The following is a 27,993-nucleotide window of genomic DNA, read 5'->3' on the forward strand; positions in this document are numbered from 1 at the left end:
TTCAATCATCCACATAAAAACTACATATAATTTCATACAGAAATACGGTTAATATAATTTCCCCTAAATCTAAACTACATTTTTAATTTCGTGGGTAATATTTTTTTTACATTTTCCATTTCAATAAATATAATCTTACATAAATTTTATGCATATAGATACGTATTACGATCTCTATAGTTTCAGCTACGATCTGTAAATATTTATTTTGATCTCGTTAATTCAGATTAAACATTATCAGGTATTCCGTTCTTTCAGGATATGATTCGGCCGAGGACATTAAATGTCCACTCTTCTGGTTCAATGCAATTGTAAAAATTGCTTTAATGGATGTTTACAACGATAAACAGATACTTAAAGGTAAAACTTAATAATAAAGAATGGTAAACAACGCTTCTAGCAGCCATTGACAATTAAATTAGGGCTGCAGCTGTCGAGTACAAGTCTCTAAACGCTTGTAGAATAAAATGGGAGTATATGTAAATTATTTCATTTCACGAAGGCATCGAACGATGTCAGTGTTATAACCATAGGTTATAACTGTCTATTGCAATACGTTTCGGACTTCTTCAGGAATCCTTTTTGTGGCTACTAAGCACCGTTCGTGGCCGTAGTGTGCTTGTAATAATTAAAAGTAGGCCTCTTATACACACAGTATTTTGCCGTAATAATCCACGGTTTTTAAACCGCGTCTAGACACGGTCTCCAATGTTGTATGGGCTACTATGGAGGTTTGTATATAAACGGCCATGGTTTTAGCATGGCGCGGCTACGCCGCCGTGTGCGCCGTGGCGGGGTAAAATTCCCCGGTGTTGTATGGCAGTCTCTAGTCTCTACGAGCTTGTTGATGGCGCCGAAGGTCTTCACGTTTCAGTCCTTCACAACTGAGTAGTACCTACGTTGTGACGTCCGTTGTTTTACCGCGTCGTGTACAAGCTCGGCACGGTATGACAACGGCGCCGCTAACACACCGTACCGTGGACAAGAGGCCTTACATAACACGGTTGGTTACAAGAGAGTGGAGTTACGCACGAATGTATATCGTGTAGGTAAATAAGCTCATATTATCAAGTTAGTATCAAGTTAAATCAGATTTCGGTAAGTTCCCTCGCCTCCGTGACATGAAGCACCTAGCAGAAATTCTCAAACGTTTCTTATCCCGAATTTGATTTCTACCTAAATCATCGCTTGTATTGTACTCGGAGCAGCTTGCGCCTTCCATAATTAAAAAGCATAGACAACGTGATAATGATAAATTTAACGATAAAATATTAAATTTACTCATAGACTAGATCGATTCACAGCTAATGCATCCCATGCACAGTAGAATATTTTTTTTTGTATTTTTTAAGTCAAAGATCAACATTTGATTAAAGATATCCAAACATTCGTATCAAATATGCAATAGTCTGTTCAAAACTGCATTATAACAGTAAAACCCGCATAGTACGATTTCAAGGATTGAACTGAAAACATGTGCGGAGAATCGCCTGAAGACTCAGACTATTATAACAATCATATATGCCTGAGGACAGGTGGAAAATTACGTACCTATTACTTAGGTATTCCGTACGTATAAAACGTGTTCGTATTAGGCGAGCTTTACTATTTATTCTATTTGGTCATTTTGAAACTCTTGCGGGCATTTTATTATAAATAATAAAATGCAGTCTTGGACGGGCTGGACGTCCACGATTATGCAAGAGTTCGAAATGTATAGCTAGTACACTCAGCAGCATGAGTAGCTCCCCGAACAAAGAACTCAAATGATCTTCATTACTCCCCATGGTCAGGAGAATAAGAGCTGGTGCAGATCATATCAGTCACTTTGTCAGCGTAGCTACTTTTATTTTTATAGCTGACTGTATGATGGGTCTTTGTCACAAAATTATAGGTAAGCATAAATAATTAAATGCTTGCAAATTAGATTTAGAGATTTTAGACACCTCAACAATTGACCGTAATATATTTTTACAACAAAACATGATGACGATGATAACATACATAATAAGTACATTAGGTACATGATTTATACTTAGGTAATAGTTTTAAACATACTTAATAGGCAGTAGGCATACAATTACATCATTTAAATAAGGAGGTTACATTCAACATAATATTTCTAAAATAGTTTCATTTCTCGATAATTTGGACAGGTAATAGGTATGAACCGTAAAATTATTTAGGTATGCATATTTTAATGAAAATATTTCCCTGTCGCAGATTAAAAAGCTGTAAAAAAATAAATGCCAAGATATTTGGCGACAATAGACGATGTAGCGTTTTAAGTAGGTATGTACGTCTGTACTGTCACTTTTATAAACATGTAACTATTATATATCCTTTTGCACCCGATATCATGGAAAAGGCGAATTTGTGTAGCTACATGTTTATATCCGCGACTGTACTTACAGCCAATGGGAAGTTACAATTAACGCTATTTATGTCCTAAGTTTGTAGTGATAAAATATACTAAGTTACGACCTAATAAACGGCCGTTGCAATAAGTCAAGAAGTCCATTTTGAAATCGCGCTCAGTTTAGCTTTATTGTCATCAAGGTTGAGAATTTCGAATAGATATTCTGCTTACACAATAAATAAATGAACGTAGACAATAAATATACGAATCAGCGAAATTCTCAGCCTGGAATTGGAAACACACAAATACAGTGATAAGTAACGCAACGACGACGAATAGCAAAGTGTTCAGTTGTTAGGCTTCTCTTTCTCGGAGCCTTCCTTTTCTTTATCTTTGTCCTTTTCCTTGTCCTTCTTTTCTTGCATTTGTTGGAGTTGGGCCGGTAGAGCTTTCAGTATCGCGTGTACCTGTGAAAAAAGAAAACATTAAATGGTACGTACAAACAGCAACGTGTGGGCGATAGTACGAACATTCTCATTTTGAAAAATACCTCAACAGTACGGCGACAAAGAAAGCTTAGAAATATTGGACAGTGTATCTTGTATGTATGTACAGTCAAGGGCATAAATATATATACATTCCCAAAGTTTCAAAAATATGTGTACGCTCTTACACCTTAGACAATAAAGTCGTGTTCACATATTTTGAGCCATTTGTCTGTATAGATATTTTTGCCTTCGACTGTACAGGTTCACTCGCAAGATGCTCGGTAATGGTCGTTTGTATATTTCCTGACAGCTTGGTGGCGATAGTCCGCGGCCTCTAGTCTCGGATGTATTCGTACCTTCTCGGGCTTCTCGTCGACATCCTTGGTTAGTACATCCCGTTTCAAGTCTTCAGCAAATGCCATCACCACAACCTCGAACTGCTGGCTTCAGACCTGGCCATAATGCCCCGGCCTCTTGTCTAAAATATCATCCAGCGTCGACCTTTTTTTATATATATTATAAACTGATCGGCGATTGGCCCGAGTCACACCTGATGGAAAGTGAAGACAGGGCCTAAGATGGAGCTCACCGGTTCAGTAACCTCGATACAAAACTACGTTTCAAGTCTCACCTCTTCGGCGACTGCCATAAACACGAACTGTTGCTTGGTAGCAATAGTCCGCAGCCTCTGGTCTTGGACGTGCTCGAGCATCGCTGCGACATTAATCTCCTCGAGCTTTAGGTACCACCTCCAAAGCGACATCCAATTAGCAAAAACTCGAATTGCTGCTTGGTAGAAACAGTTCGCGGTCTCTGGTCTGATATGTGCTCGAACGTCATTTCTAGTCTACGCCCTCAATACAGCCAAAGTTCAAGCCTCACCTCTTCAGCGACTGCCATCAGCACAAACTCAAACTGCTGCTTGGTAGCCACAGTTCGCGGCCTCTGGTCTCGGATGTGCTCGAGTGTAGCTGCGATGTCGATTTCCTTTGCGCCCTTGGCCATGCGGTTGAGTACCATGTCGATGAGGCAGTAGGTGCCCGAGCGGCCGGCTCCGTCACTGTAACAGGTTTTAATGAGTTAAGTAGGATCGGTGGCGACGCTACAAAACTGGCGCTAATATGGCTTTCATTTTCTGCATAAGTTCAAGGACAAATTATCAACTGTCTGAAAACTATTAGGCAAGCTGGTGGGAACCAATTTCGACGGACAGCCAAGTATGTAGGCACTCGGAAATATACGAGTAGGTAATAAGTACAGTAGGTACGCTATCTACTGAAATCGCGCTGTTCTCTACTAAATACTTTGGGAGCTTAAAGATCTAGATTCTAACTCAACTTAACTGAAATAGAGCCAGTGTAGATTTCTAAAGTACTGTAAGCATAAATATCAGTTGCGACTGTACGTTTTACCACACAATAGGTGGTAAAATATATACAATACAATATTTAAACAAAATAGGTACCTATTCATTATTTTGCAGAGAATGCAGATATATTCATTATTAAATATGACAAAATATGCTAATATAGATTGATTCTGTACATCAAGGCCTCAATCGCCGCAATAGATAAACATAAGATATAAGACAATTGCTCATTATTAGTCATTATGGTTTATCAAGTTATTCATGTTTAAAAATAGATAATACTGTCTGAATTTGTCGTAATTTACCTGCAGTGAACCACGATAGGACAAGACCTCCCTCTGTACGATTTGTTGACTTTCCTGTGGGAATAAAACCTTTTGTTAATAGATTAAGTATAGAAAACGTTTAGAAAACTTAGTTCACTGGTTCTAAGGACAACATGTCTGTCAGACCAGAGGGCCTAGTCAAGATGCTAATCGCTTGCGCCGTAGCGAACGAAACGCTAATGTCCCTCTGTCGTACTTAGGTATATGGAAGAGTGATAGAGGACATTACCGTTTCATTCACTACAGCGCAAACGATTGGCATCTTGGCTAGGCCCTCTAATTATCATCATTGTACAGACTATGAGAACGAAGCAACATTTTTGATGATATTACACAATTCTCAGATAAAAAGAGGGAGTAAATTCTAAATAGCTTAGTATTTTATCACGGTGTGGGTTTGTCCAGTGTGCTGGTCCTTTAAATAGAAGATTTGGCTCTTTATAGTACGAAGCACGAACCTTCGGAACTCAAGCAACGCCTTGGTAGATGCCGGTACGCCATTCTCGGGCCAGGAGAGGAAGTGGAACTGGGTAACGGTACGGGTCTCGCCAGTGCGCTGGTTCTTCAGGTAGAAACTCCGGACTAAGTAGTCGTCACACCAGATGTGCTCGCTCACAAGATGGACCTGGAATGATATAGAAGGAGAGGTAGCAACTAAGTTGCAATTATACGTTAAAATTTATATTAAAACACTAGAGAACAAAGGTTAATGAATAGAGCACAAGAGGATACATTTTATTCGTGGTAGGGGAGGAGGAGGGAGTCACTGTCACTTGTCACTGGAGCCATAGTTCAGCTTATACTTAAGTGTATTATGAATTTGCGACAGTGTCTTTACGAGTACCGCTACCAAGCAAACCATGTGTTTGATCAATGATTGATTTCCACTTTGCCGTTAAACAACTAACTACGCATAGATAAGGTGGAGCTCGGAGCTATACTCTGGCCAGTAGCGGTGGCACAGCTGCTGTCCATTCTCAGTGCACCTGCTCCCAAATTACCTGACAGAAGTTGGGCACCATTGTGGTATTAAACAACTAACTAACCTCATAGATATGGTAGAGCTCGGAGCCTTCCTCGGGCCAGTAGCGGTGGCACAGCTGCTGTCCGTTCTCAGTCAGCCTAGTCAGCATCACCATTACCACGCTGCCCTGCTCCCAAACCATCTGCCAGAAGTCTGGCGCCGTGTGAGCTAGAGGGCCCGCGGCGGCGATATAGGCTGGGTTACGAGGGTCGTGGTCCGTCTGAAATTTAATAAGACATTATATTGAATCTCTTAGCAAAGAGTTTCTAACTGGCAATGGCCTAAAGGATCTCAGGTAAAATCTGCCAGCAAGTTTAATTAAAATGACACTATCAATGATGCTCTCTCTAGATGAACAGTTCAAGTGCGGTCCTCTAGTAATTGCATCTGATGTTTTCTTTTCGGATGTGGAGAAAGCCGTAAAAAATACCATCGGGCTTTCGTCTCGTATCGTTATTGGCATAGGTTTTGTGTTTAGTGTTGTGTTGTCTTATAAAGTTAGCATAATAATACAACACTTACAATAGTAGAAGCGTTGATGTAATCCGAACCGAGATGGTTAGACAGCTTGTTTAGCGTAACTCTCGAGTGGTCGTAAGGTAAGACGTCAGCGTAGCGGTTCTTGCCGGTGTTCTCCTCCTTCATGGCGGCGTTGGTGGCGCATGGTTCAGCCTCGTATGCGCAGAGGGCGCGCCATTCCTGCTCCAGGCGGTCCTTGTTACGAAGGTGGTCTTCCATGTATGCCTGGAGAAGGCAGGTCGTATTGAAGTATGTAAGTTATGTTGGGTATTGGAAGGTTGCAATTTGAAAAGTAAGGTTGTCAAATTAAGGATTGCGTTATTAATCACTATTATTTCGGTAAATTGGGCGAAGTAGGTATATAGCCGGTTTAAAGATACTCACCAAAACCATGTGTCCAGTAGATATGTCCATGTTAGTCAATGCTGGTTCCTCACTCCTGAAAAAAAAAGATAATTATAATACATGTTTTAATTTATATACTTACCTAGTGCTAATAATTGAACCGGACATACAGCAAAAGATTTGTAAGATTTGTATCTTGTTTTTTTTGCCCTATTCTTAGTGTGACAGAAGATAGAAATAATAAAAAGTCCTTCGGGCGGTTCTACAATGCCCTTACCGGACCCGACGCGACGTGGACCTGCTCGCGTGCGCGTGCAATTGCGGACGAGATTATGATGACGAACAACTACCGGAAATATATCCTGAAGGACGGTACGATCAAGAATCAAATGTTTTTCAAGAATCAAATGTTTTACGATCGACATTTAATATATATAATAATGATAATAAATCGATCGCAAAGCCGGGCCGTGCTCGTAGACATCACTGAACGGTTTCAGCGAACGGAACGGTCTTATAGCGAAGAGTCTCGACCAACACCTTGAGAGACTCTTGCTAGGTGGCGGGATCAAGGGTCAGATGCAGAAGGCGGTAGTCTTGGACATGTCCTTCTGCATTATGATGCGCAGATAGTCCGGCCGGCCGTTCCTCTCTCTGCGGCCCTGACCACCGGCAGCTTGGGCCTTGCCCCGCTGTTGGCCGCACCCTAGGTTAAGTTTTTATAGTATGTTAAGTATTTTGTATTATTTTTATATTTTACTTTTATATCCATATTATAAAAGCCTAGCCTAAGATGAAAGATAAATAAAGAAAAATTATGAAACTACAGACTGTTTTCGCCTGTTGCCTCGGTAACTTGATCTACTTACTGGGGAAAAAAATACTGGCTGTATCTGGTAGGAACCGTGAAAGATTAGTTGTCATCGTGGCTGTAAAGTGTCCCTTTGTCCACTTTGTTGGAGCAAACTCCAGTTCTCACCCTCCAGGGTGAGATCGCCAGGTACGGTCATTTTCTACTGCTCCAATTACATGTCCTACTCACCACGTAAGTGCTGCACCGAGTGAATGACGAGTTGGCGTCAAGTTCTGGTGACAGCGAGGTGATCCGCTGCGGGATACCGCTAGGTGCGGTCATTTTCTACTGCTCCAATCAGTTCTCCTACTCACCAGGATGAAGTGCTGGACCGAGTGGATGGCGAGTTGCCGTCAGGTTCCCTTGACAGCGAGGTGATCCGCTGCGGGGGGTCCGCAGGGTGTGGCGCAGTAGTGGTCTGCTGTCCTGACCACTTGCCCGACATGCGCGCGCGACACAGCTCCTTCAAATAGACATCTTGGTTACGACTTACGTCTCTCATCTACATACATGAAAAATTTTAAGGAGTTATCTGCTACTTAACTGTAATTTTACAGTTAGATTAAATAAAATATAGGCAATTAAAAATATTTCAACGAACAGTATCATTTAAAACTTGTCAGGCGCTTATACCACCACCACCACCACCACCACGGTCTGCAATAAATATTTCAATTTCAATTTCTTATAATTTTATTAGAAACGAAATGGTCTATTTATTATACACTAATTAAGTAGACTTAATAATTTTATAATAATAAAATTAATAAATAATGACACGGGCAAGGGCAGCATCCGCTCGGTGTACCCCTTACATTTCATTAAAGTGTCATAAGGGCTTCTACGTGTTGGCTTCGGCTCCGCGCACTCCTCCCAAAGGTCCTGACACCATTATTCCGTGATGGAAAAGACATACAATAAATAATAACTGGTAATTCAACCTATATATAGGTACGTCACACTGCTGGGCACAGGCCTCCTCTTATGCACAAGACTTAATAATTTGTAATTATTTATTTGTTACTACTTGTATTTGTGTATATGTGTTCAGAAATAAACCTTTACTTGGTAGTCTCTAGTCGCCTCAGCGTCGATCTCAGCAGCCGATGACAGTCCCTGCATCTTCCTTTTCCCGTTCAGGTCTCGTTTCAGCAGAACAACGAACACCACGCCGCCCACCAGAAGAACAGACAAGCTGCCCACTAGAGCCATCAGCACTGGGAGCTCCAAGCCGAATATTTGAGCCTCAGAAGACTCTGAATGCTCTATTATTGGTCGTTTGCTCTGTAATTCAATTAAACAATTAATCGTTAATAGGATGCAAATAAGGCGATAATTAACTCTCCGCGAGGATGAGATGTTTCTACCTATTTGCTGGGCTGGGCGAATATAACATTTTCTCTGTAGGTATTTGTAAAGGACTTACTCGATCTCCGACGCCAGTTGCCAAAATTTTAACACCGGTCTCATGCCGTAACTCGTCTTTGATATCATCTGAAATATCGTAGTAGGTACAGTAAAATAATATTACAAAGTATCAATCAAACACGACTTTCATCGTTGCATTACAAAATAATGCCTTGTCTTACCAATACGCTTAGCTACAGTGCTTGCATCATATCCCTTACTATTCTTCTCAACTTTGAACGTTACTTCTCCCTTGTCCACTCTGCAAAAATATATTAAGTGGATAAGATTTTAGTGTCTAGAAAAATAATCGAATTCTGAGCTAGCAAAACTTTAATTTCATACCGCGGATTTGTGAAAGTCTTTTCCTCTAATCCCAGTTTTTCTTCAATTTTTTTTATAAATGAAACGCCGACATCCCAATTATTAAACAACCTGTGAGAATTAAATAATAAAAATGAGCACTCAAATCTCTGATTAGATACATAAATACCAATGATCATAAGAGGAATGTGCATACCGGTTTTTGAAGAGGACATACGCATAAGAAGGATCGTAATCGTAGTCATTGTGATCATGGACGCCCGTAAACTTTTGTGCGCTAGGCGTGCCTTGACCTGTAAATACAAAATTGTAAAAACATATCATATTTGGCCTTAGTGAAGAAATACGGCATACGTGACACATACAAAAGTCAAGGAATAAATTCATGCAAATTCATCCGTTTCACCGTTGTAGCTGATAAAAATTGATTTCGTCAGATTGACATATCTATTATTGTTTTCCATCGTATTTTCTCGGAAACGTTCGTATTTGTCATGCTAGTTCAGTCAATGTCAGTACTTTTTGTACCGAGTCTGACTGAAATAGCAAGTTCGTAAGTTTCTGTGAAAATATTACGATGGAAAATAATTATGCACTACATCTGTACCCACATAATATTTTGTTTTAATTAAGCATCAATCAAATAAAATTATTAATTTTGCTTCATCGCAATTTTAATTGCTAAGGCCATTAAACTTCAGTGGCGATGGCGTAGCGTGAAGTAATCTAGCCCTGGGCGTAACGCATCTGCGAGGCCCTTTTCTTTCAATGTATATTCCACTACGGCTTCCGCTAGGCCCCTTTAAGTGCGAGACTGTGGGCGAGGGCCCACTTCGCCCACGCCTAGCTACGCCACTGAAACCACCTTGCACAGTAGTATTCTACAGTGGCAAAAGAAAAAAACTAAAACAAAATGAAGATGCACACGGAACAGAACATTGCCGAATTGAAACGTGACGACACCAATGATTTATTATTGTTTGAATCGAAGAAGGGATCGCTAATGGAATAACCAGCACACGGAAATATAAATCTATAAAATGATAACAATGATATAATTTGAAAAACACGACACTTATACACAGTACGCATTATGCCTTGAGTGTTAACGGAAAATAGTGCTGCAATGGAAGGGAAACATTTAGTGCGAAGTTCTAGATAAAGAAGTGCGTTTTATCGTATTTTATGCAATTAATTATTGTCACGCTGCTACCAGCGTTCGAATATTTAAGAAAATACATTTTAGGCATTCAGTTTTTCAAGAAACAACGACAGCTCTAGCACATCTCAGGCCTTAGTGACACTAACCTGTCACTGACTTATTCTGATGCAAATAATGCTTTAGGACTTTCGCGTCCAGGCGAGGCCCAGGCTTTTTAACATCATCTCGTTCCCTACGCATAAACCCCCATTCTTTACTTAGTAAATCTTGGAAGTCCTCGGGGTAAAATTTTGAATTTTCACCTGAAACATGGTCGGTATTTGAAACAACTGCGTCAATTGTTACTGCCAGTCCAGCTCCTAGGGTTATGGAGGTCTAACGTGAATTTATAGCCGGAAATAAAGCAACGTTCGGGTAACTCAAAATATATAAACTTAGAAAGATAAAGTCCTTCAACAAGATGGAGTGAAATAATGTTGCTGCTTGTACCTACAACGCAAAAAAAGCAACGAAGCAACAATCGTTGTCGTTATAACATACAAACATCATAACATGGATATCAAAACTCACCTTGCAAATCCTCAGCCTTTAGGGGACCACCTTCAGCATAGAGAGCTCCTTGCGGCTTTAATTTGGAATCCACAATTTGGCGCCAGTAATTCACCAAGTACTCCATATTCTTAGAATGTTTCGCCTGAGATTCCGGGGTATTTAGATCTGTGATATGGTAAAAGATTCAACATTAGTATTATACCGTTTAACCTTTCTAAAATAAACAACTTTAGCTCTAAGTTATACCTTTCCAGTTTTCAAGTTCTCCGCTACCCATATCATAGGGTACCTCTTCCATGTCGTCGAAGTAAATTCTTTGTTCAGGTAAATCGCTAGGATTTTCATATTCAAATGGAAAATTCTTCTCAGCGAAGCTTTGTTTGTACTTTTCTTGGGCGTTTGAGAGCACCTCTGCATCAATAGGCGATGCATTATTTCCGAGGATATACTCAGCCGTGAACGGAGGTGCTTTTGCTTTCATCTTTCTATAATGAGCTCCTAGGCGCTCTTCGTCATAACCTCCGTTAATTTCAGCTCTGTTTGCGTTGACTACAGGCAAAGACTTTTTAATCTTATCCACAATAGCGCTGGCATACGCTTCGGGATCAGTGGCTCTAGCTTTTTGAGCAGCCCTAATTCTCTCTCGGAAACCCTCAAAAGGTAGAATGACAGGAGACTCCTCGTCTGCACTTATTAGCATTAGATCGCGTAATTTATCGCTTGGGGTTTCTTCGGCTGAGATTGCTTGATCTTCGTCAGATATTATGGGGCCTATAAAATTAAAAATTGAAAACAAGTTTATTATCCTTAGAGTCCTACCATACTTCTTCAGACCAAGGCCGAAATGTAAGTATCCAAATACCTTTTGGGATAAGAAGTTCAGCAGCTTCCTCATCGGTTAATGGTGGGCTATACACCTCATTCGCATAGTTTGAGTCAAGTTGAGAGTTAGGAGTAAAACGAATGTAGGCCTCCTGTTCATCGGGTTCATTCTAGAAATAACACATGAGTATAAGTTACACCGTAAAACAGTCTCGATAATCTTAAACATCGCATACTTACATCTTCTTCAGTAGTATCAGCGACATCGGAACTTAGTTTGGGGTCCACAAAATGGTCGCATATTTTTGGATTGATCTTTGTTGGGTCTCTGAAATTTGAAAAGACTCGATTAATTAATCGATATGGCATATTATGTGATAGATAAGTAACCTGCGGGCTTAGGACGGTAGCATTTTTATCGCCTATCACCATGCCTGTCACGTTCTAACAAGTATGTAAGTGCGAAAGTGACAGGCATAGTGACAGGTGATAAAAATGCAACCATGCTGACACCGCTGTCTTTAGTTTTCCTTGACTCATAATTTCCAATAGCTGGCGGCTTAAAGAAAAATTTAGTCTTAGTCTCTATTCAGAACCACTCTTTTAACAACACTATCGTCTTGTCGCGAACTCTATTCACCAGTTGCTGAGATCAATCAAAGCAGTCAGCACATAAAACAGGCTACAGCAAACAAAGCTAAAGTTGGTAATAAACAAGTGTCCGTTAAGAACATTAAAGAGAAATCATGTCGAACCATAGTAGTGCGTGGTTAGAATACTACGGTATTAAAATTTCTATAATAAACAGCCCTAAGCGGTATTGACAAACTTAATCTTTCAGTTTATTTTACACAAATACTGACAGGTCCTGGCGCAGCGTGTACAGCATGGCCTGCAGCACGCACTGCGTGTAGGCGTGCTCCCAGCGGTAGCCGTGCGACGCTAGGCGTTGCAGCTCCTCTTCGAACCATTGCAGCTGCTCCGAGCTCATGTCATATCTGAACAAAGAAACATTCAACGATAGTGAATCTTTTGATCTTAGTCTTACTACCAAATGTAAATACCTAAATAAATAGAGTTAGGTATAGTTTTACTAGTGTGTTGTTTAACAAAGAGAAGGATTTGACAAACAAATATGATACTTGTGCCAATATTTGCGCTCCACAAATATTGTTATACCTGATGCAAAGTGCAACAAACGATGACTGATATTTATACCGTTACAATCACAATCTGCATAGGTACAATAAACATCTATGTCGTAACTTTAATTAAAATTGCCACTAACGTACTTCGTGTCTAACACATTACACAAAGAAAAAAGGCTGCCACGGTCTAAAAGACTAAAACAATATTGGCAGTGACTAAGCATATAAGGAAAAGAGACCTATTTTACTGGCTCTCAAACTTGGGACTAAAGTTCTATTCCATATGCTTTTATAATATGACAGGTTACACCTACGTAACAACGATGACACACCCTGAACGGTACAATTAATTTACCTCTATTAAGGAAATCCATACTATCCATACTAATATTATAAATGCGAAGGTGTGTCTGTCTGTCTGTTACCTCTTCACGCTTAAACCGCTGAACCGATTTAGTTGAAATCCATACTAATATTATAAATGCCAAAGTGTGTCTGACTGTATGTCTGTCTGTTACCTCTTCACGCTTAAACCGCTGAACGGATTTAGTTTAAATTTGGCATAGAGATAGTTTGAGTGCCGGGGAAGGACATATGACAGTTTTTATGTCGGAAGTCATCCCTACAGAGGGTGAAAAGGGGGGTGGAAATGAGAAAATTAACGAATTGCCTATTAATTGGTGTACCTAAGCAATTAAGCACAATATGCTTAAAATTATCGCCATTAGATTTTATCCAGGCGCTATACTTACTCTAACTAACTGCTGGAACTAATTCCATGCAGACGAAGTCACGGGCGAAGGATATATGTACAGGAAAATAAGTAGGCATTTTTACACCTGCGATCTTATTACCCTCCTGACGGCTGAATATCAAAATATGCTTAAATTTATTTAACTAGGTATGTTAAGTTGACAAAAAGTTGATTGGAGCTTATAAATACTGCGTGTAGAACGCCTGTGGCCAGGAGGTCAATAAAAATATCTACCTACTTTTATTTGGAACCAGCATTTTAAAGTAGTTTTAAATTGAAAGTAAATATTGGTACTCGGATACTCACTGGTACAGCGCACCTTCATCCACTTCGCTCTCGTAGATCGGTATACACTTCCCGAAGGCGAAATCTATTAAACACAACTTTATTAAAATTTGAAGTAGTTATGTTATTAATCAACGATGTCAAACTTGGTTCTAGACAAATTTAATGTTTATTCTAGTATATTGCCTGGAAACTTATAACTTAATTGGGAGACAATTGTTACTTTATTATCAGGTATCCGTTTATGGAACATTTTTTCCATTAGAAACCCTACTATACAAAACGCGCTCAGTTAATAATAACTCAATAAGTCATTAATAGTCGTTTAAACTCTTTTATTTATAAGAATCCTCGGAGGTATGGTATCGCAAAGGTTTGCTGCGTAGCTGGAATCGAATGCTTCGCTGGTATCGGCCCTGGCCCCTTTGGCCTAGTTACCCTGGTAAGTTAGATTTGCAAAAGTTTAAATGAACGATAAACTAGTGGCTAAATGGTGTGTATCACCTTAAATAATAGTGGATGCAAGTGGCATTAACTGCATCGTAAAATACAAGTAAACTTACCGTCATAGCACCACTCCGCGCCCTCTATGCACAAGGTTGAGCTGAATAAGCAACCTGTAAGAAATTATCGTATTTGTAAATCATATACATAAGTATGAAAATACATATTGGTAGAAAAATTGTGGAACATACCCCAGACTAACGGTGCGATTATAGAAATGAATTAGAGATTCACTAGATATGAAATAGCAAAGATATGTGACGTTTCACGACAAAAGTTACGTTATGGCGGCTGGCGCTTACGTCGCATAGCCCCGCAAATTATTGCGGCCCTATGCGACGTAAGCGCCATCCAATCCAATCGCCATAAGGGACCTTTACCCGTGGGACGTCACATATCTTTACTATATTAATCTAGTAAATCTCTAATTCATTTCCCGAATCGCGCCACAATAGGTCAATTCGAAACGAAGAGCCTCTCTACTAGACCGCGTAGCTCGAGTGCCTATGTAAGTACTAGTTTTCCATTTTAGCTGTGTGCGTTAAAAATCTGTACCTATGACTTGCAGTAGCTATGACTTCTTAAGGTAAAATCCTTATTTATATTACATAGAAGGTATAGTAAAGTAATGAAATGAAAACTGAACGTTTTCATTAATTTACCAAAAAGCGTTTGAAGATTATTTCTATCGCAGACAAGCCGCCCCAAAGAACCGCGCCCTCGGGCCCTCACTCTGTCATCAATATTTAGTAAAGCTACAAATTATCTCATCTCATAACTCTCATAAGTAAGAAAACTACCCATTGACATTATAAGGACGGACCTTGTGCTAGTTCAGCGGTGTCACTCACGAATTCAAGCCAATCAATCGTGCGGTCTAACGCAACTATAGACCGCTGGCCAGGAACAGATTTCCATGACCAATCGCTTCCCGGGCGAAAACTCGTATTGTGGTTAACGGCTATGTATGATGAACCCTCGTGAACGTCAGCTGTATTTTTTTATTTATTATTACAATATATTTTACACAGCATTACAGTTTGCACCAAAGCGCAAAGCGCAAACTGTAATGCTGCCGTCAAAAGTCAGCGGCAGCTAAAGTCAGCTGCCGCTCCGTTGGTGGGTTGAGGAATGGCAGCCACCGAAACCAACCAACTGACGAAATTTGCGCCTGGCTCGCGGTCTACTAGTTGTGACCAATCGCGCGCGTGATGCGAACTAATCAATCTCATCATTTCAACCAGTCGCGTTGTGGCGTTAGACTGCACGATTGGCTCGAATTCGTGTGCGTGACACCACTGTACCGGCCCCATTCTTATTGCCCGTAAGGCCCATCTTTAGATATATGTCAATGATCTGCCTCAATAACGAAATTGTAGCCGTATAGGTATGTAATATAAGAATCCTTCACATCCTATCCCATCTACGTGATAACTTAAGACGGGGCTATCGCAAAACTCTACTTTTTAGGGTTCCGTAGTTCCGTACCTCAAAAGGAAAAAAAACGGAACCCTTATAGGATCACTCTTGCGTCTGTATGTCTGTCTGTCCGTCTGTCATAGCCTATTTTCTCCAAAACTACTGGACCAATTAAGTTGAAATTTGGTACACATATGTAAATTTGTGACCCAAAGACAGACATTTAACGTAAACAAATGAATTTTAAAAATGGGGGCACTTTTGGAGGGTAAATGAGAAAATAAAAATAAAAAAGTTTTCAAACTATATCGTGTTACATATCAAATGAAATACCTTATTTTAAGAATCTCAAATATATATTTCTTGTAATTTTAAAATAAATAGTTTAGAACTTATTAAAGAATAAAACCGGCCAAGTGCGAGTCGGACTCGCCCACCAAGGGTTCCGTACTTTTTTAGTATTTGTTGTTATAGCGGCAACAGAAATACATCATCTGTGAAAATTTCAACTGTCTATCACGGTTCCTGAGATACAGCCTGGTGACAGACAGACGGACAGCGGAGTCTTAGTAATAGGGTCCCGTTTTTACCCTTTGGGTACGGAACCCTAATAAAAAAAGGACTACGTTGGGACGGTAGGACAGTGCAAAAATGATGTACCCGCTTTTGATGTATAAAAAGAGCGAGCTCATCGCCAACAAACTGTTCCGCAGTTTGGCGAAACATTGTATTATAGTGCACATATTGTATTTTCCATGTTATATCAATAAAAAAAACAGTTAGTTTATGACCTACTTTTGCTTTAGCTGAAAGGCAGTTATTGAAATCTACTATAATATAATAAGTTACATCTTTGTAACTGAGTCCTTTTATGTGGCATACCGGGCTTTATGAGTTCAAAGCTCACAAGCTTCATAAGATGCTGGTTTCATCGAAAAGCTCCCACAAATGAAATTGCAGGTAAAGTTTATTCAAGCCCTGTGACTCCTGTGAGCTCGTCTATTTTTAGCCATGTATCGATCGAAGTTCGCAAATGTTTTAAAGATAATGCTTTCGATGCGATGTTGATGATAAGAATCTTTTTAATACAGTTGCTCAAAAAGTGCTACTTTTCGTGGCTGTTTAGCGTGCGGAAAGTTGGTTTTCGCGAACTAGTGCTTTTTACTTTTCCATTTTTTTTAAATTTATACTTGTTCCAATTCATGACTACTTATTGATGAGTGTTTATATTAGTTTCCTTTAAACGTCGTAATCAACATAAAAACCGACTGTTAATGTAAGAATACGAAAAATATGCATATTTCATATTTTATTACTTACCTCTTCATTCATTCTTACACGTTTATTTTTTAATGTTGAAAAACCGTTCTTAATAAGTTGTCTGAATGGAACGGAACGCCTGTCAAAGAAGAGGCGTATTTTCTTACTGCAAGAATGTTTTAAGTTTCCAAAAGTTCGACTTTTTAATTATTTTAATAAATTTAAAACACATCGGATTCCCAATTTGGTTTTAGAAAAGGCAAAAGTACTGAAGACGCTGTTTTAGCTGTTACCTCTCTAATTACTCAGCAAGTTGATAGAGGGCAGAAATGTTTAGCTGTATTCCTTGACTTGAAAAAGGCCTTTGATACCGTCTCTCTCCCCATACTTATTGAAAAGCTTGAGCATATGGGTATACGTGGGAAACCGCTAGCTCTTTTGAAAGATTATTTAAGAAGTCGTAGTCAGGTGGTTAAAATTGGAAACCATATTAGTGAGGAGCAAGAGATAACTTTTGGTGTCCCACAGGGTAGTGTCCTTGGTCCGACTCTCTTCTTGGCCTATATAAATGACCTTACTGATCTAATCCTAGATGGGGGCGCGATTTTTTCCTACGCGGACGATACTGTTGTTATTTTTAGTGACAGTACATGGGAAGCTGTGTTTAGTCAGGCGGAGAAAGGACTCCAAGAAATCTCTTCGTGGCTAAATTTAAACCTTCTCACACTTAATGTGGCCAAGACAAACTATATTTGCTTCACAAAATACAAAAGTACACAACCACCTCCTACTTTAAGTTTAAGAATACATGATTGTCGTCAAATAGATTTATCAAACTGCAATTGTAAGAAAATTGCTAAGGTTGCTTTCACAAAATACCTTGGGATAATTGTCGACCAGCGACTATCATGGCACAATCATATTGAGTACATTAATAATAGAATCAGAAAGTTAATATGGATTTATTTATTTATTAAAATATTAAAGCACATTACAACTAAAAATCTATTAAAACAACTATATATTACGTTAGCTCAATCCGTCATGACATACTGTATTCCAGTTTGGGGTGGAGCAAATAAATCTAAGTTTATTGATACCGAAAGGGGACAAAGATGTTTACTTAAAGTTATGTTCTCTAAATCATATAGATACCCAACAGATGAACTATACAACGAGTGTAAACTGCTTAGCGTAAGAAAATTATATATTTTGAACACGACCTTAAAGTTACATAGGACTCTAACCTATAAACCACCTACGTCAACACAAAGAAGAAAAGATAAAGTAGTTGTCCTCTCTAACACAAAGTCTCTTTTCGCCAAAAGGCAATTTGTTTACCATTCTGCCTACTTGTATAATAATATAAATAATATTATCTCGATTTATTCACTGCAATCGTATAATTTTAAGAAAACACTTTTAGAATGGTTAATTAACCTAAGTTACAAGGAAACTGAAAACCTAATATATCACGTATCTTAAATATTGCAACAATAATAAAATAAAAATAAAAAAACAACTTTTTCAAACATATTCATATCAATCAAAATTAAACTATCGTTAGACATATTTCAAAATATTTAAATCACTACGGTTATTATATAAATTCAATTGTTTTGAGTGCACTAATTTCTCAACATTATATCATAATTTTGTTTTTAAATTTAATTTTAAATCATAATTTTAATTTTACTTAATTGTAATAAATTATATGTTAAACTTTACTTTAGCTAAAGTTCATACTAATTATATAATATCTTCACCTAAATATTACTTCAAATGATATGTTCGGTTACTATTTATAAACCCTTAATAGTAGTAGCGGGGTCTTCTGCCACAAGTATTTACAATACTTACAAGGAGATTCCAAGCATAACTAAATTGTAAATTGTGAAATGTTTTAACCAAAATAAACAATTTTTCATTTTTTCATTTTCATTTCATTTTCCAAAGGCAACATTCGATATTGTTTTTATAAATATACGATACACAAATAATCGTAAATAACGATATTTAGGTAATAATAGTAGTACAATGTTTTAATATTTACAATTGTTTCTGTCTTATAGAACATGCATTTGAAAAAAAAAAACTTTCATTGAAGTGGGTTCAATAATAATAACAAAATATATTCTAGTCGAATAAAAGCTAGAAAAACACCTCTTCATAATGTCAATGTCAATGATGTCACAGAATTAATAATATAAAAGTTTCGAATTCCATTCCTTACTTACTTACTTACTTGTTGCTTTTCTTATTTTTTCGCAACTGTATTAAAAAAAACGTCGTTCGATACACGTGCGAATATGTCATTCTTTACTCGTCCCGAGTCTTGCCACTCGCCTACGGCTCGTGGCAAGATATCTCAGTACTCGTAAACTAATGACATACTTTCCGCACTAGCATCGAAATGTACTATTTCATTTCTCATGCTCTGAAAGAGGGTCGTTACTGTTCTAAAGGGTGTGCAGAAGATGATACGTGTCTGCACTAGAGCATTTTACGTTCGAAGTACGTTTTTAGGGTTCCGTACCCAAAGGGTAAAAACGGGACCCTATCACTAACTCTCTGCTGTCCGTCTGTCACCAGGCTGTATCTCATGAACCGTGATAGCTAGACAGTGAAATTTTCACAGATGATGTATTTCTGTTGCCGCTATAACAACAAATACTAAAAACAGAATAATATAAATATTTAAATGGGGCTTCCATACAACAAACGTGATTTTTTTGCCGTTTTTTCATAATGGTACGGAACCCTTCGTGCGCGAGTCCGACTCGCACTTGTTTTTTAATTTTTTTACGATAAGCAATTGAAATTTGAGTTTAAATGAATTTGTTATACAATTTCCATTCTGATATTTGACTCTATATTCCATAAATAACGATACTTTTGTCTGAATTGTTAATTGAAAGTACCCTCAAGAAATACTATAAAAATGTATACTTAGTCATGTTTTTAAAAAAACACATGCATTTTACTTTCCTCGTATTCGAAATGAAAAGTAGTGTTTAACTCGGGTGAAAGGTATTATAGACCGCGGGCCAGGAACAAATTTCATGACCAATCGCCTCCCGGGCTAAAACTCGTATAGTGGTTAACGGCTATGTATGATGAACCCTCGTGAACGTCAGCTGCCGCTCCGTTGGTGGGTTGAGGAATGGCAGCAAATAAAGTCTATAAAAAATTTTTTGTCATCGCCTCCACTTTGTCAGATGATAGTTCAGATGCTATTGTAAATAAACAAAATCGTCAGCCGATTGTATCGCTGTGGAAAGACCGTCAGCTGGTCACATGAACATGTAAAAAAGAAAATTCTTTTCAGTCATCGGCGTCATCGCCTCCCGTTTGATACTTTGTTAGATGATAGTTTAGATGCTATTGTTAATAAAACAAAACGTCAGCCGGTTGTATCGCGGTGGACAGACCGTGTTACGCGCTTCGGTGGCTGCCATTCCTCAACCCACCAACGGAGCGGCAGCTGACGTTCACGAGGGTTCATCATACATAGCTGTTAACCGCTATACGAGTTTTCGCCCGGGAGGCGATGACTGACGAAATTTGCGCCTGGCTCGCGGTCCATTATTTCTGCCTCGGACTATTGGCGCTCTCACTGCGTTCAAGCGCCATAATACCTCGGCAGAAATTAATGCCTTTCATCCCTTGGTTAACAATCTACTATTTACTGTTAGCCTGCGTCTTACGTAGGCGAACAACGCGCGAACTTAAAATGTATTTTTTTCTTCGCAAGTGTGATGAAATACATTCGAGTCTTTAATTCACTCCAGCCTAGGGCTGTCGTGAATCTAATACAATATTTAAGTTACCCCCCACGTTGCACAATGTACTATTTTATTTCTTAAAAACAAAAATCTGTATTATATTATAGTTGGTCAAACCAAATTGTCAGTAAATAAGAACAAAAAAACTATACTCTCCTTTTCTTTTGGCTGCTAGTACTAGTGTAAGACACAGATAGTATGATTATCTCTGTCTATGTTTGAAATGAGACAGTCCTTTGACAAACTATAAATAAGAATAAGGTCGATATTTTTCTAGCAAAGAGTAAAGTAAGTATACTAATAGGTCTTTCTAGCATCAACCCCCTGCACGTGTATTATCTTAGACGCGCCCACTTCGGACAAGGCCATCGCATCGCGCCGCGCCGCTACGCTTCGCGTTCGCGAGTTGTTCGCCTACGTAAGACGCAACCTCAGGACTGAATTGATACTCAGATATTTACGAGAGATTGAGAAGGGTCGACTATTTAGGACACTTTATTTTCAGACGCGTTTTTGGGAATGACAAGCAGTTATTATTTTTCCGATGTCTGTATAGCGGAAGCTGCATATTTCGTTATTGTCCTTAAATGTCCTCGCCCTGGAACTGGATCGTAGGTATAAATAAGTTACACGAGTAAAAGCGTGTGTTAACTCCTAGGTATTGCTAAATTTGTGTAGTTTAGTCGTAGTAGGTATGTTTTCTATAGGTAACGTAAACAGAGTCAGCCATAACTAATTTGGCTAGGTAACTTTTTCCTTGCAAGAGAGTCTTGTACAGTCAGCTGCAGAGAGAGGTGACCCCCCTGCATATAAATTAGTTTCTGATGCGAATTCATCATTTCAACCAATCGCGTTGTGGCGTTAGACTGCAGTCTGCACGATTGGCTCGATATCGTGTGCGTGACACCACTGTACTGGCCCCATTCTTATTGCCCGTAAGGCCCGTCCTTAGATATATGTCAATGGAACGCACATCAGATTAAGGGTGACCCGGTGAGAACCTTTACTTGATCGGTCCATCGCATATAGTCGCGAGCCTCTCTAGTTAACCTAGTGATAAAATACTTATAAGGAATATGGTTCTTACCTATGTTTCCATCGGCGTGCGAGGGCGCCAGCGTGCAGAGCAGCGCCAGCGCCCACAAAGCCGGCCGCTGGCGGCCCATCACATCTGTCACAATACAATAAGCAAATTAGTTCGTACAATATACGTTAATAACTTTTTACAATAAGTAACCGATACAATGATACAACAGTATACCATCATTTATGGATTTTTCCGAGTGAAAATGCACCATGAGAAATATTTTAAGAGTTCTCGCGGTTTCTCCAGGATCCCATTATCAGACCCTTAACTTAAAAAAAATCCCTATCACGCAAAAATAATTTTAAAAATAAGCCCAGGAGTCTTCGAGAAATCTAAGAACATGTACCTACATACATAAAAAAAAAACATCCCGACTAATTGAGATCAGACCAAGAAATCGTGAATGGGTTAATAATAGCACAGAGGACTTCAGAATTAAACGGAATTGGACATTTAATGGCATTTTCGTCACAGCAGGGTGGCCTGTCTATTTTCAAACCAACCGAGCGTAGATTGTAGGGCCGGGGGAAGGTGTGGAACACCCCTATAATTCCTCGGAGCTTGTGTGCTGACTGTACTTGAACCGGTTTGTTTTGAGAATCAAATGTCTATATGGGACTTATTGCATTGAAGTTATAGGTACGGTACAAAAGCACCCATCTCCCATCCGACTGAGAGCAAACTTGGCATTCAGGTACGGAAAAATTACTTCAATTCTCAACTCGCAGGAAAGTCGTCAAGTATGGTCTTCAAGTAGGTAACCATTGAATCAGGAATCAGCAATGTTTGCGGAGGCGCGCGTTGATTGTTTTCAGACGACCTTGCGCAGGCGCGCCGCATCCCTGGTGCGCCGGGTGTGAGACAGTCCCAACATCATCTTAAGAATGATAGCGGATAAGCCTGATTTGTCCGCTAATGCTACACTGTGCGGGGCTACATTCCCCAATGGGCTCCATACAGTGGTAACTTGTAGGTTAAGTGTGTAGGTTTAGGTATAGGTACAATTGTTATTAGGCTTAGGTACTAACCCTTTTGAAACTGTTTTTTACTGACAAAATGTATGTGTTACAGTTACATGAAAATAAATGATTTAATTTCATTCATTGAAGCAAAAAAAACTTGATCTAAATCGAATTAACCCTTTTCCTACGGACACTTAGAAATCCCAGTCACCAAGTGCGAATCGGACTCACGCACGAAGGGTTCCGTACCATTACGCAAAAAACGGCAAAAAAATCACGTTTGTTGTATGGGAGCCCCACTTAAATATTTATTTTATTCTGTTTTTAGTATTTGTTGTTATAGCGGCAACAGAAATACATCATCATCTGTGAAAATTTCAACTGTCTAGCTATCACGGTTCATGAGATACAGCCTGGTGACAGGCGAAGAGATAGACAAACAGACAGACAGACGGACGGACAGCGGAGTCTTAGTAATAGGGTCCCGTTTTTACTCTTTGGGTACGGAACCCTAAAAATGGCCGATACAGCCCTCGAACCAATGTTTTAATGTAATGTTGTACTCTAAGGTCTCATTTGTGAAACGGTCGCAAGAACATTCAGTAGAAATGAGTTTGTTATTTAATTAAGTTTTAATCAACGCCTACCTGTTATTTTGTAGCAAACAAACAACTTCAATTAATGACGCCTACAGAGTATTAATGTTTGAATGGTACTTATTTTATAAGTATTTTCATTTTATGATATTTATTATTTGTTATCAGTAGGTATTGTAGGTAGGTAGGTATATCAGCTCGGATGCAAACATTTCAAGCCGCCCTTTAAAATTAATAAAAGTGGGGTGGGGTGGAAAGGTTTGTGTTTCACTCGACATTCAAGTTTTTTCACCTCTTGTGCCTTAAAATAGTCACAACGCTTAAGATTCCACTTTTTACCTACGCGTGTGGTAAATTTTAGAATCATTCACGTATTTGAGATCCAAGCAAGCGAAAGAATCAGTAACAATAGTATCACCATAGATTAGTATATGTTATAGTATCACTAGTAGGAGTGGTAGATCATATACCAATACCAAGACACATGGTGATTGTAATGTATTGGCGTCTCGAGCGCTTACGTCATAGTGACGTCACTGACAGTTAGGAGTCAGTCGATGACAGACCGCGAGCAGAGCAGTCGTGTCACGTGATGTTTGGGTTGGCGAACCGTTGGAAATTCATTACATCGTATGATTTACTATGGTAAATACAATACTTTACAGTGATAATTAGAATTTTTAACTTACTCGCTTGACTTCTGCTTTAACTTGAAAATTCTTGGCTTGCACTTGCGAACAAGTTTGCAACCTTTCATAACAAAAACATGGCACTTAACAAAATTATATATTTTTACATTAAATTGTAACTAAATTTTGCTATTTAAAGTGTAGTACCACACAGGAAAATTTCAGATAAAGGAGCTACCTACTCGTATAATATACAATATCTGATATTTATTCTACTAAGTAGATCCTTAGAAAGTAGGTACCTTTTTTGAATATTAAATCAAGCCACTCGGATATGTCACAGCGACATGGACACCCTAATGAAGTCCACCAGGTAATATACCTAAATTAAGCTAGGTAGCGTCGATCAATAGTTGCATGCGTATTTTATACGGTATCATTACATCTAAAAATAACTTAATGGTATTATCGACCATGGTAAATAATGAGCGGATTGCCTGACTACTCTAATTGAAAGATAGGTAGCTTCAATTTTCTGTTACGTAGGCGGAAAGCAAAATAAAAGAGTAGGTAGATTTGAAATTGTTACTCTTGGAATACTTTTTGATAATAACAGCTACTTACATCCAATAACAATAGTAGGTACCCATGGGTTTTACGTATTTAGTTCTGTTTCTAAAACGTAACCTAAATTATCATTATCCGAAGACGCTTTCTCTATTAGACTCGATTTTAATTTTCAGATCGATTTTATTTGATTGAATACTATGGTGAAGGTCGCGGGAATTCGGTGGATGCGAGCGGCACAGGATCGGTCGGAGTGGCGAGCCTTGGGGGAGGCCTATGTCCAGCAGTGGACGTCTAGCGGCTGACATGATGAATACTATTGAAACAGCATATTATTTTTAAAATATCCCCATAAAGTACCTGTGAAATATACTTCAGGATTCTAAAAACGACACCAATACCCAATTATTCAACGAACAGCGTAGAGAAATGAATGAACTAGCTGTCTACCAGCATAAAAATCGCAAAAACTATGGCTATAATAGATAAATAGATATTTATTACGGTATACTTAAGTACATTAAAAAGAAGCAGAAAGAGGTAATAGTTATTTACCGCCCTAGTGCGGTAATTAGCACAATACGTGCTTGTCGAAAATTTAAAGGGTCATATGTACTGTAAAACGTACAATACACGTGCGAAAAGGTAATTCGCAACTCGTGTCGATTTAAAACACGACCGAAGGGAGTGTTTTAATTTACTGCCACTCGTTGCAAACTTCCTACTTTTCGCACTTGTATCGTGTAGTAACGTACTATTGTTTTACAAGGGGGCAAAGTTCTTGTTTAACCGCTCGTGCTAATTGACACCCGAGCAAGCGAAAGATTCCATAATTGAACCACGTGCGTAATAGCGAGTGGTTCGAAAAGTGGAATCTAGAGCGTTGCGAGGGTTTCAAAGCACGAGGGTTAAACAAATTTTGCCATCGAGTGAAACACAAAAATTTTCACCACATCAATGCGAGGAAAATTTTAACTGTAAAATATTATACAAACTCAAACCAAATCAAATCGAAATGAACGTTTTTAAACATTTTTATTCAGAATCATCATTTAAAATTCAATTTTACCAGCCAACATCAGGAAACAACTCAAAATTTGCATCAGATTACTTTGCTCCACATGTGGATAAAATGCAACTTTCTCATCAGTTTTTAAACAATCAAGAGAAACTTTACCAGCTGGTGTGGTGAAAATATATAAGAATGGTCTACCTACCTAATTAATAGTTTCTTAAACATCCATAGTTATACATTTAATCAACTTTTGACAAAAACTTTTTTTAAATTTGCTCCTCGTAGATGAACGTGATCCTTGTTATTGCATTAATAATGAGCTTCTCGGCTGTAGGGACCTAGGGACAGTCATAAATTCTGTGTAAATGTAATTCACGTTTCCGATTTCAGATTGTGGCCTGGAGGTGGAGGTGGAGGGGTGGAGTCATTGTGGTCTGTTTCCTTATTATCCATTATGTCTAATAGGGACCACCTAAACAACCTGCAAGCTACTTTTAATTGTCTGTCTACCAAATAGTGGTAATAAGTTTAAAGTTGAAAACAAAAGGCATCTAGTAAAGTTTTAAGCAAAGGGTGTGAAAGTTTCTATACTGGGTAATACCATGTGGTATTCAAAATAAATCCATAAACCTTTCAAAGAGCTGTTCGAGAGCGACCCGCGCGTGACGTACGTCGGTCCGGGTCCACTGACGTAGGCACCCATGCCCTTTTCGTCCTACACAATCCAAACCGCTGCCTACACCAATGCGAAATGTTTCTTCCATTGTCATACAACTCAAAAAAAACCTATACTAATTATATTAGTCGGTACAACAATCCCTAAACCCCAGATCTATTATAATAACACAGATTATCGACAAAGTATCCAATTCCAACGTAACGCATAACAAAATATGTAAATTGATATGTAAGATTAAGGATTATATACAGATCACGTACGCCTATATTAAAGCAAAATGATCTCACTAAATAGGTCTATAGTTGATAAACAAACGCGTCCACATAATAATAATTAGTTAAGGGGTCGTGTAACAGGTTTCGCGTCGAAATAATTGGTAATGGCGACTCCGAAGTGCGGCTGAAAGCTGTGGAGCGGGCATGTTTGTGTGGCCTAGGGTGTGGTTTACGCACCGTTTAGAGCCGCCGGGAGGTCACGAGCATATCCGCAATCTTCCAGGCACTTTTATTTTCACAACTGGCACTGAGACGCGGTTGAGTTCGAGGAAGTGTTGGAGGAAGGATGCGAAGCCACCAGCTGTGTTCTGTTAAGGCGGGCCTGCGCACTGAGCTCTATCGATCCGAAAGCCGTCCATTCACATGCGGCGGTTCCACCGCCCACATAACGTTCCGATTCTATGTTATACACCAATCATCATTAGATAACGCGATATTAGCACTCAGCCTCTTGAAACACTTCACTTTGACACTAATAATGCTGGCGCGATAAAAGCGGCGGCGAAAAAATATGGCTCTTGGCACATATGTGGGTAAATTACCTAGCCCACGATTACAGCGCCGTTACTTTTTAATGGGGAATGCTAAGCTCGGGTGGAATTCTTGTTTGAGTATGTCCTAGTACTTAGCCGGGTGTCGCCCACACGCCGGTTATTGCGTAAACAGCGCCCGAATGCTAATGACGTTGTTCTGACACTTAGCCTAAATGCAGTATCTACATTTGAAAACATAATCAACTCTGTACCCTGTTGCGTAAGAAAAAGGTACACAATTCAATGAGTTTTCAAATGTATTTGTGGATATCTCTATGTGTGGTAAAGTTACGATAACGCGGTTTTGTGTTACATTCGGTTCAGTGCCAGTGTTTGTTACTAGTGTCTTTAATGTCCTTGGCACTTAGACTTAATGGCTGATAATTTCAATAAAACACTATAGGTATAGTATATATACTATTAAGCAAGTATTAAATAAGTACGTAGATACCTCTACGATTCGTAGCATCCCACGTAGCTTCGTAGAACTTGAGTCTGAAAGGCCCTTCGCTGGATTCTTGAGCTTTTTTCGTAGGTACTTATTACCGGCGTGGCCTTGGCCTTTCCAGTACCATTTCTATTCTTATTCTTTTATCTGCCGAACACGCAAAATTACGACAATTAGTTACTAAATGAATCCAATACTTTATTTTCTTGGTAAGTTTTAGTTTCCTATTATCGGTTAGATAATAATTCAGTATTCAAAATGCTCGATGCTCTACGATTACTTCGTTACAGGAGGTATAGCCAATACGACAATCATTGAAAATGAAAATTGAAAGAAATAGTCACGTGAGTTGAGTGTTCGTGGCATCCGGCATCCCGATACATTTTTACTTTTCTGCACTTCGTCTCACTCCAGCCTCCGTTATGTCTTTGGTGTCGGAGGCCAAAATCCACTTCGGGTCGTCGCGCCACAGCAGTAAGTTTGGAATTTTCTATGTA

At 39.0% G+C, this 27,993-nt stretch overlaps 1 protein-coding gene across 3 annotated transcripts; it reads right to left on the reverse strand.

The window, feature by feature from the left end:
- On the reverse strand, window positions 1-27,027 carry LOC134742363 (receptor-type tyrosine-protein phosphatase N2). Of its 3 annotated transcripts, none has more exons than XM_063675453.1 (23): window positions 26,693-27,027; window positions 21,793-21,876; window positions 14,301-14,354; window positions 13,759-13,822; window positions 12,414-12,548; window positions 11,791-11,878; window positions 11,591-11,720; window positions 10,975-11,499; window positions 10,747-10,893; window positions 10,323-10,478; window positions 9,211-9,307; window positions 9,036-9,125; window positions 8,873-8,952; window positions 8,710-8,777; window positions 8,349-8,567; window positions 7,598-7,746; window positions 6,470-6,524; window positions 6,089-6,310; window positions 5,589-5,786; window positions 5,001-5,167; window positions 4,522-4,575; window positions 3,730-3,907; window positions 1-2,826 (listed from the first exon to the last, which is right to left on the reverse strand). In XM_063675453.1, the coding sequence occupies exons 2-23, from the start codon at window positions 21,869-21,871 to the stop codon at window positions 2,707-2,709; spliced, it is 3,075 nt and encodes a 1,024-aa protein (XP_063531523.1). In that variant the 5' UTR covers window positions 21,872-21,876; window positions 26,693-27,027; the 3' UTR covers window positions 1-2,706. The 3 variants fall into 3 exon arrangements, with proteins under 3 accessions (XP_063531523.1, XP_063531522.1, XP_063531524.1); XM_063675452.1 differs by having other exon boundaries at window positions 8,343-8,567; XM_063675454.1 differs by lacking the exon at window positions 10,323-10,478 and having other exon boundaries at window positions 8,343-8,567; window positions 26,693-27,024.
- Between the last annotated feature and the right edge of the window lie 966 nt (window positions 27,028-27,993).

Source organism: Cydia strobilella, chromosome 6 (genome assembly GCF_947568885.1).
Source record: "Cydia strobilella chromosome 6, ilCydStro3.1, whole genome shotgun sequence".
Taxonomy (NCBI): Eukaryota; Metazoa; Arthropoda; class Insecta; order Lepidoptera; family Tortricidae; genus Cydia; species Cydia strobilella.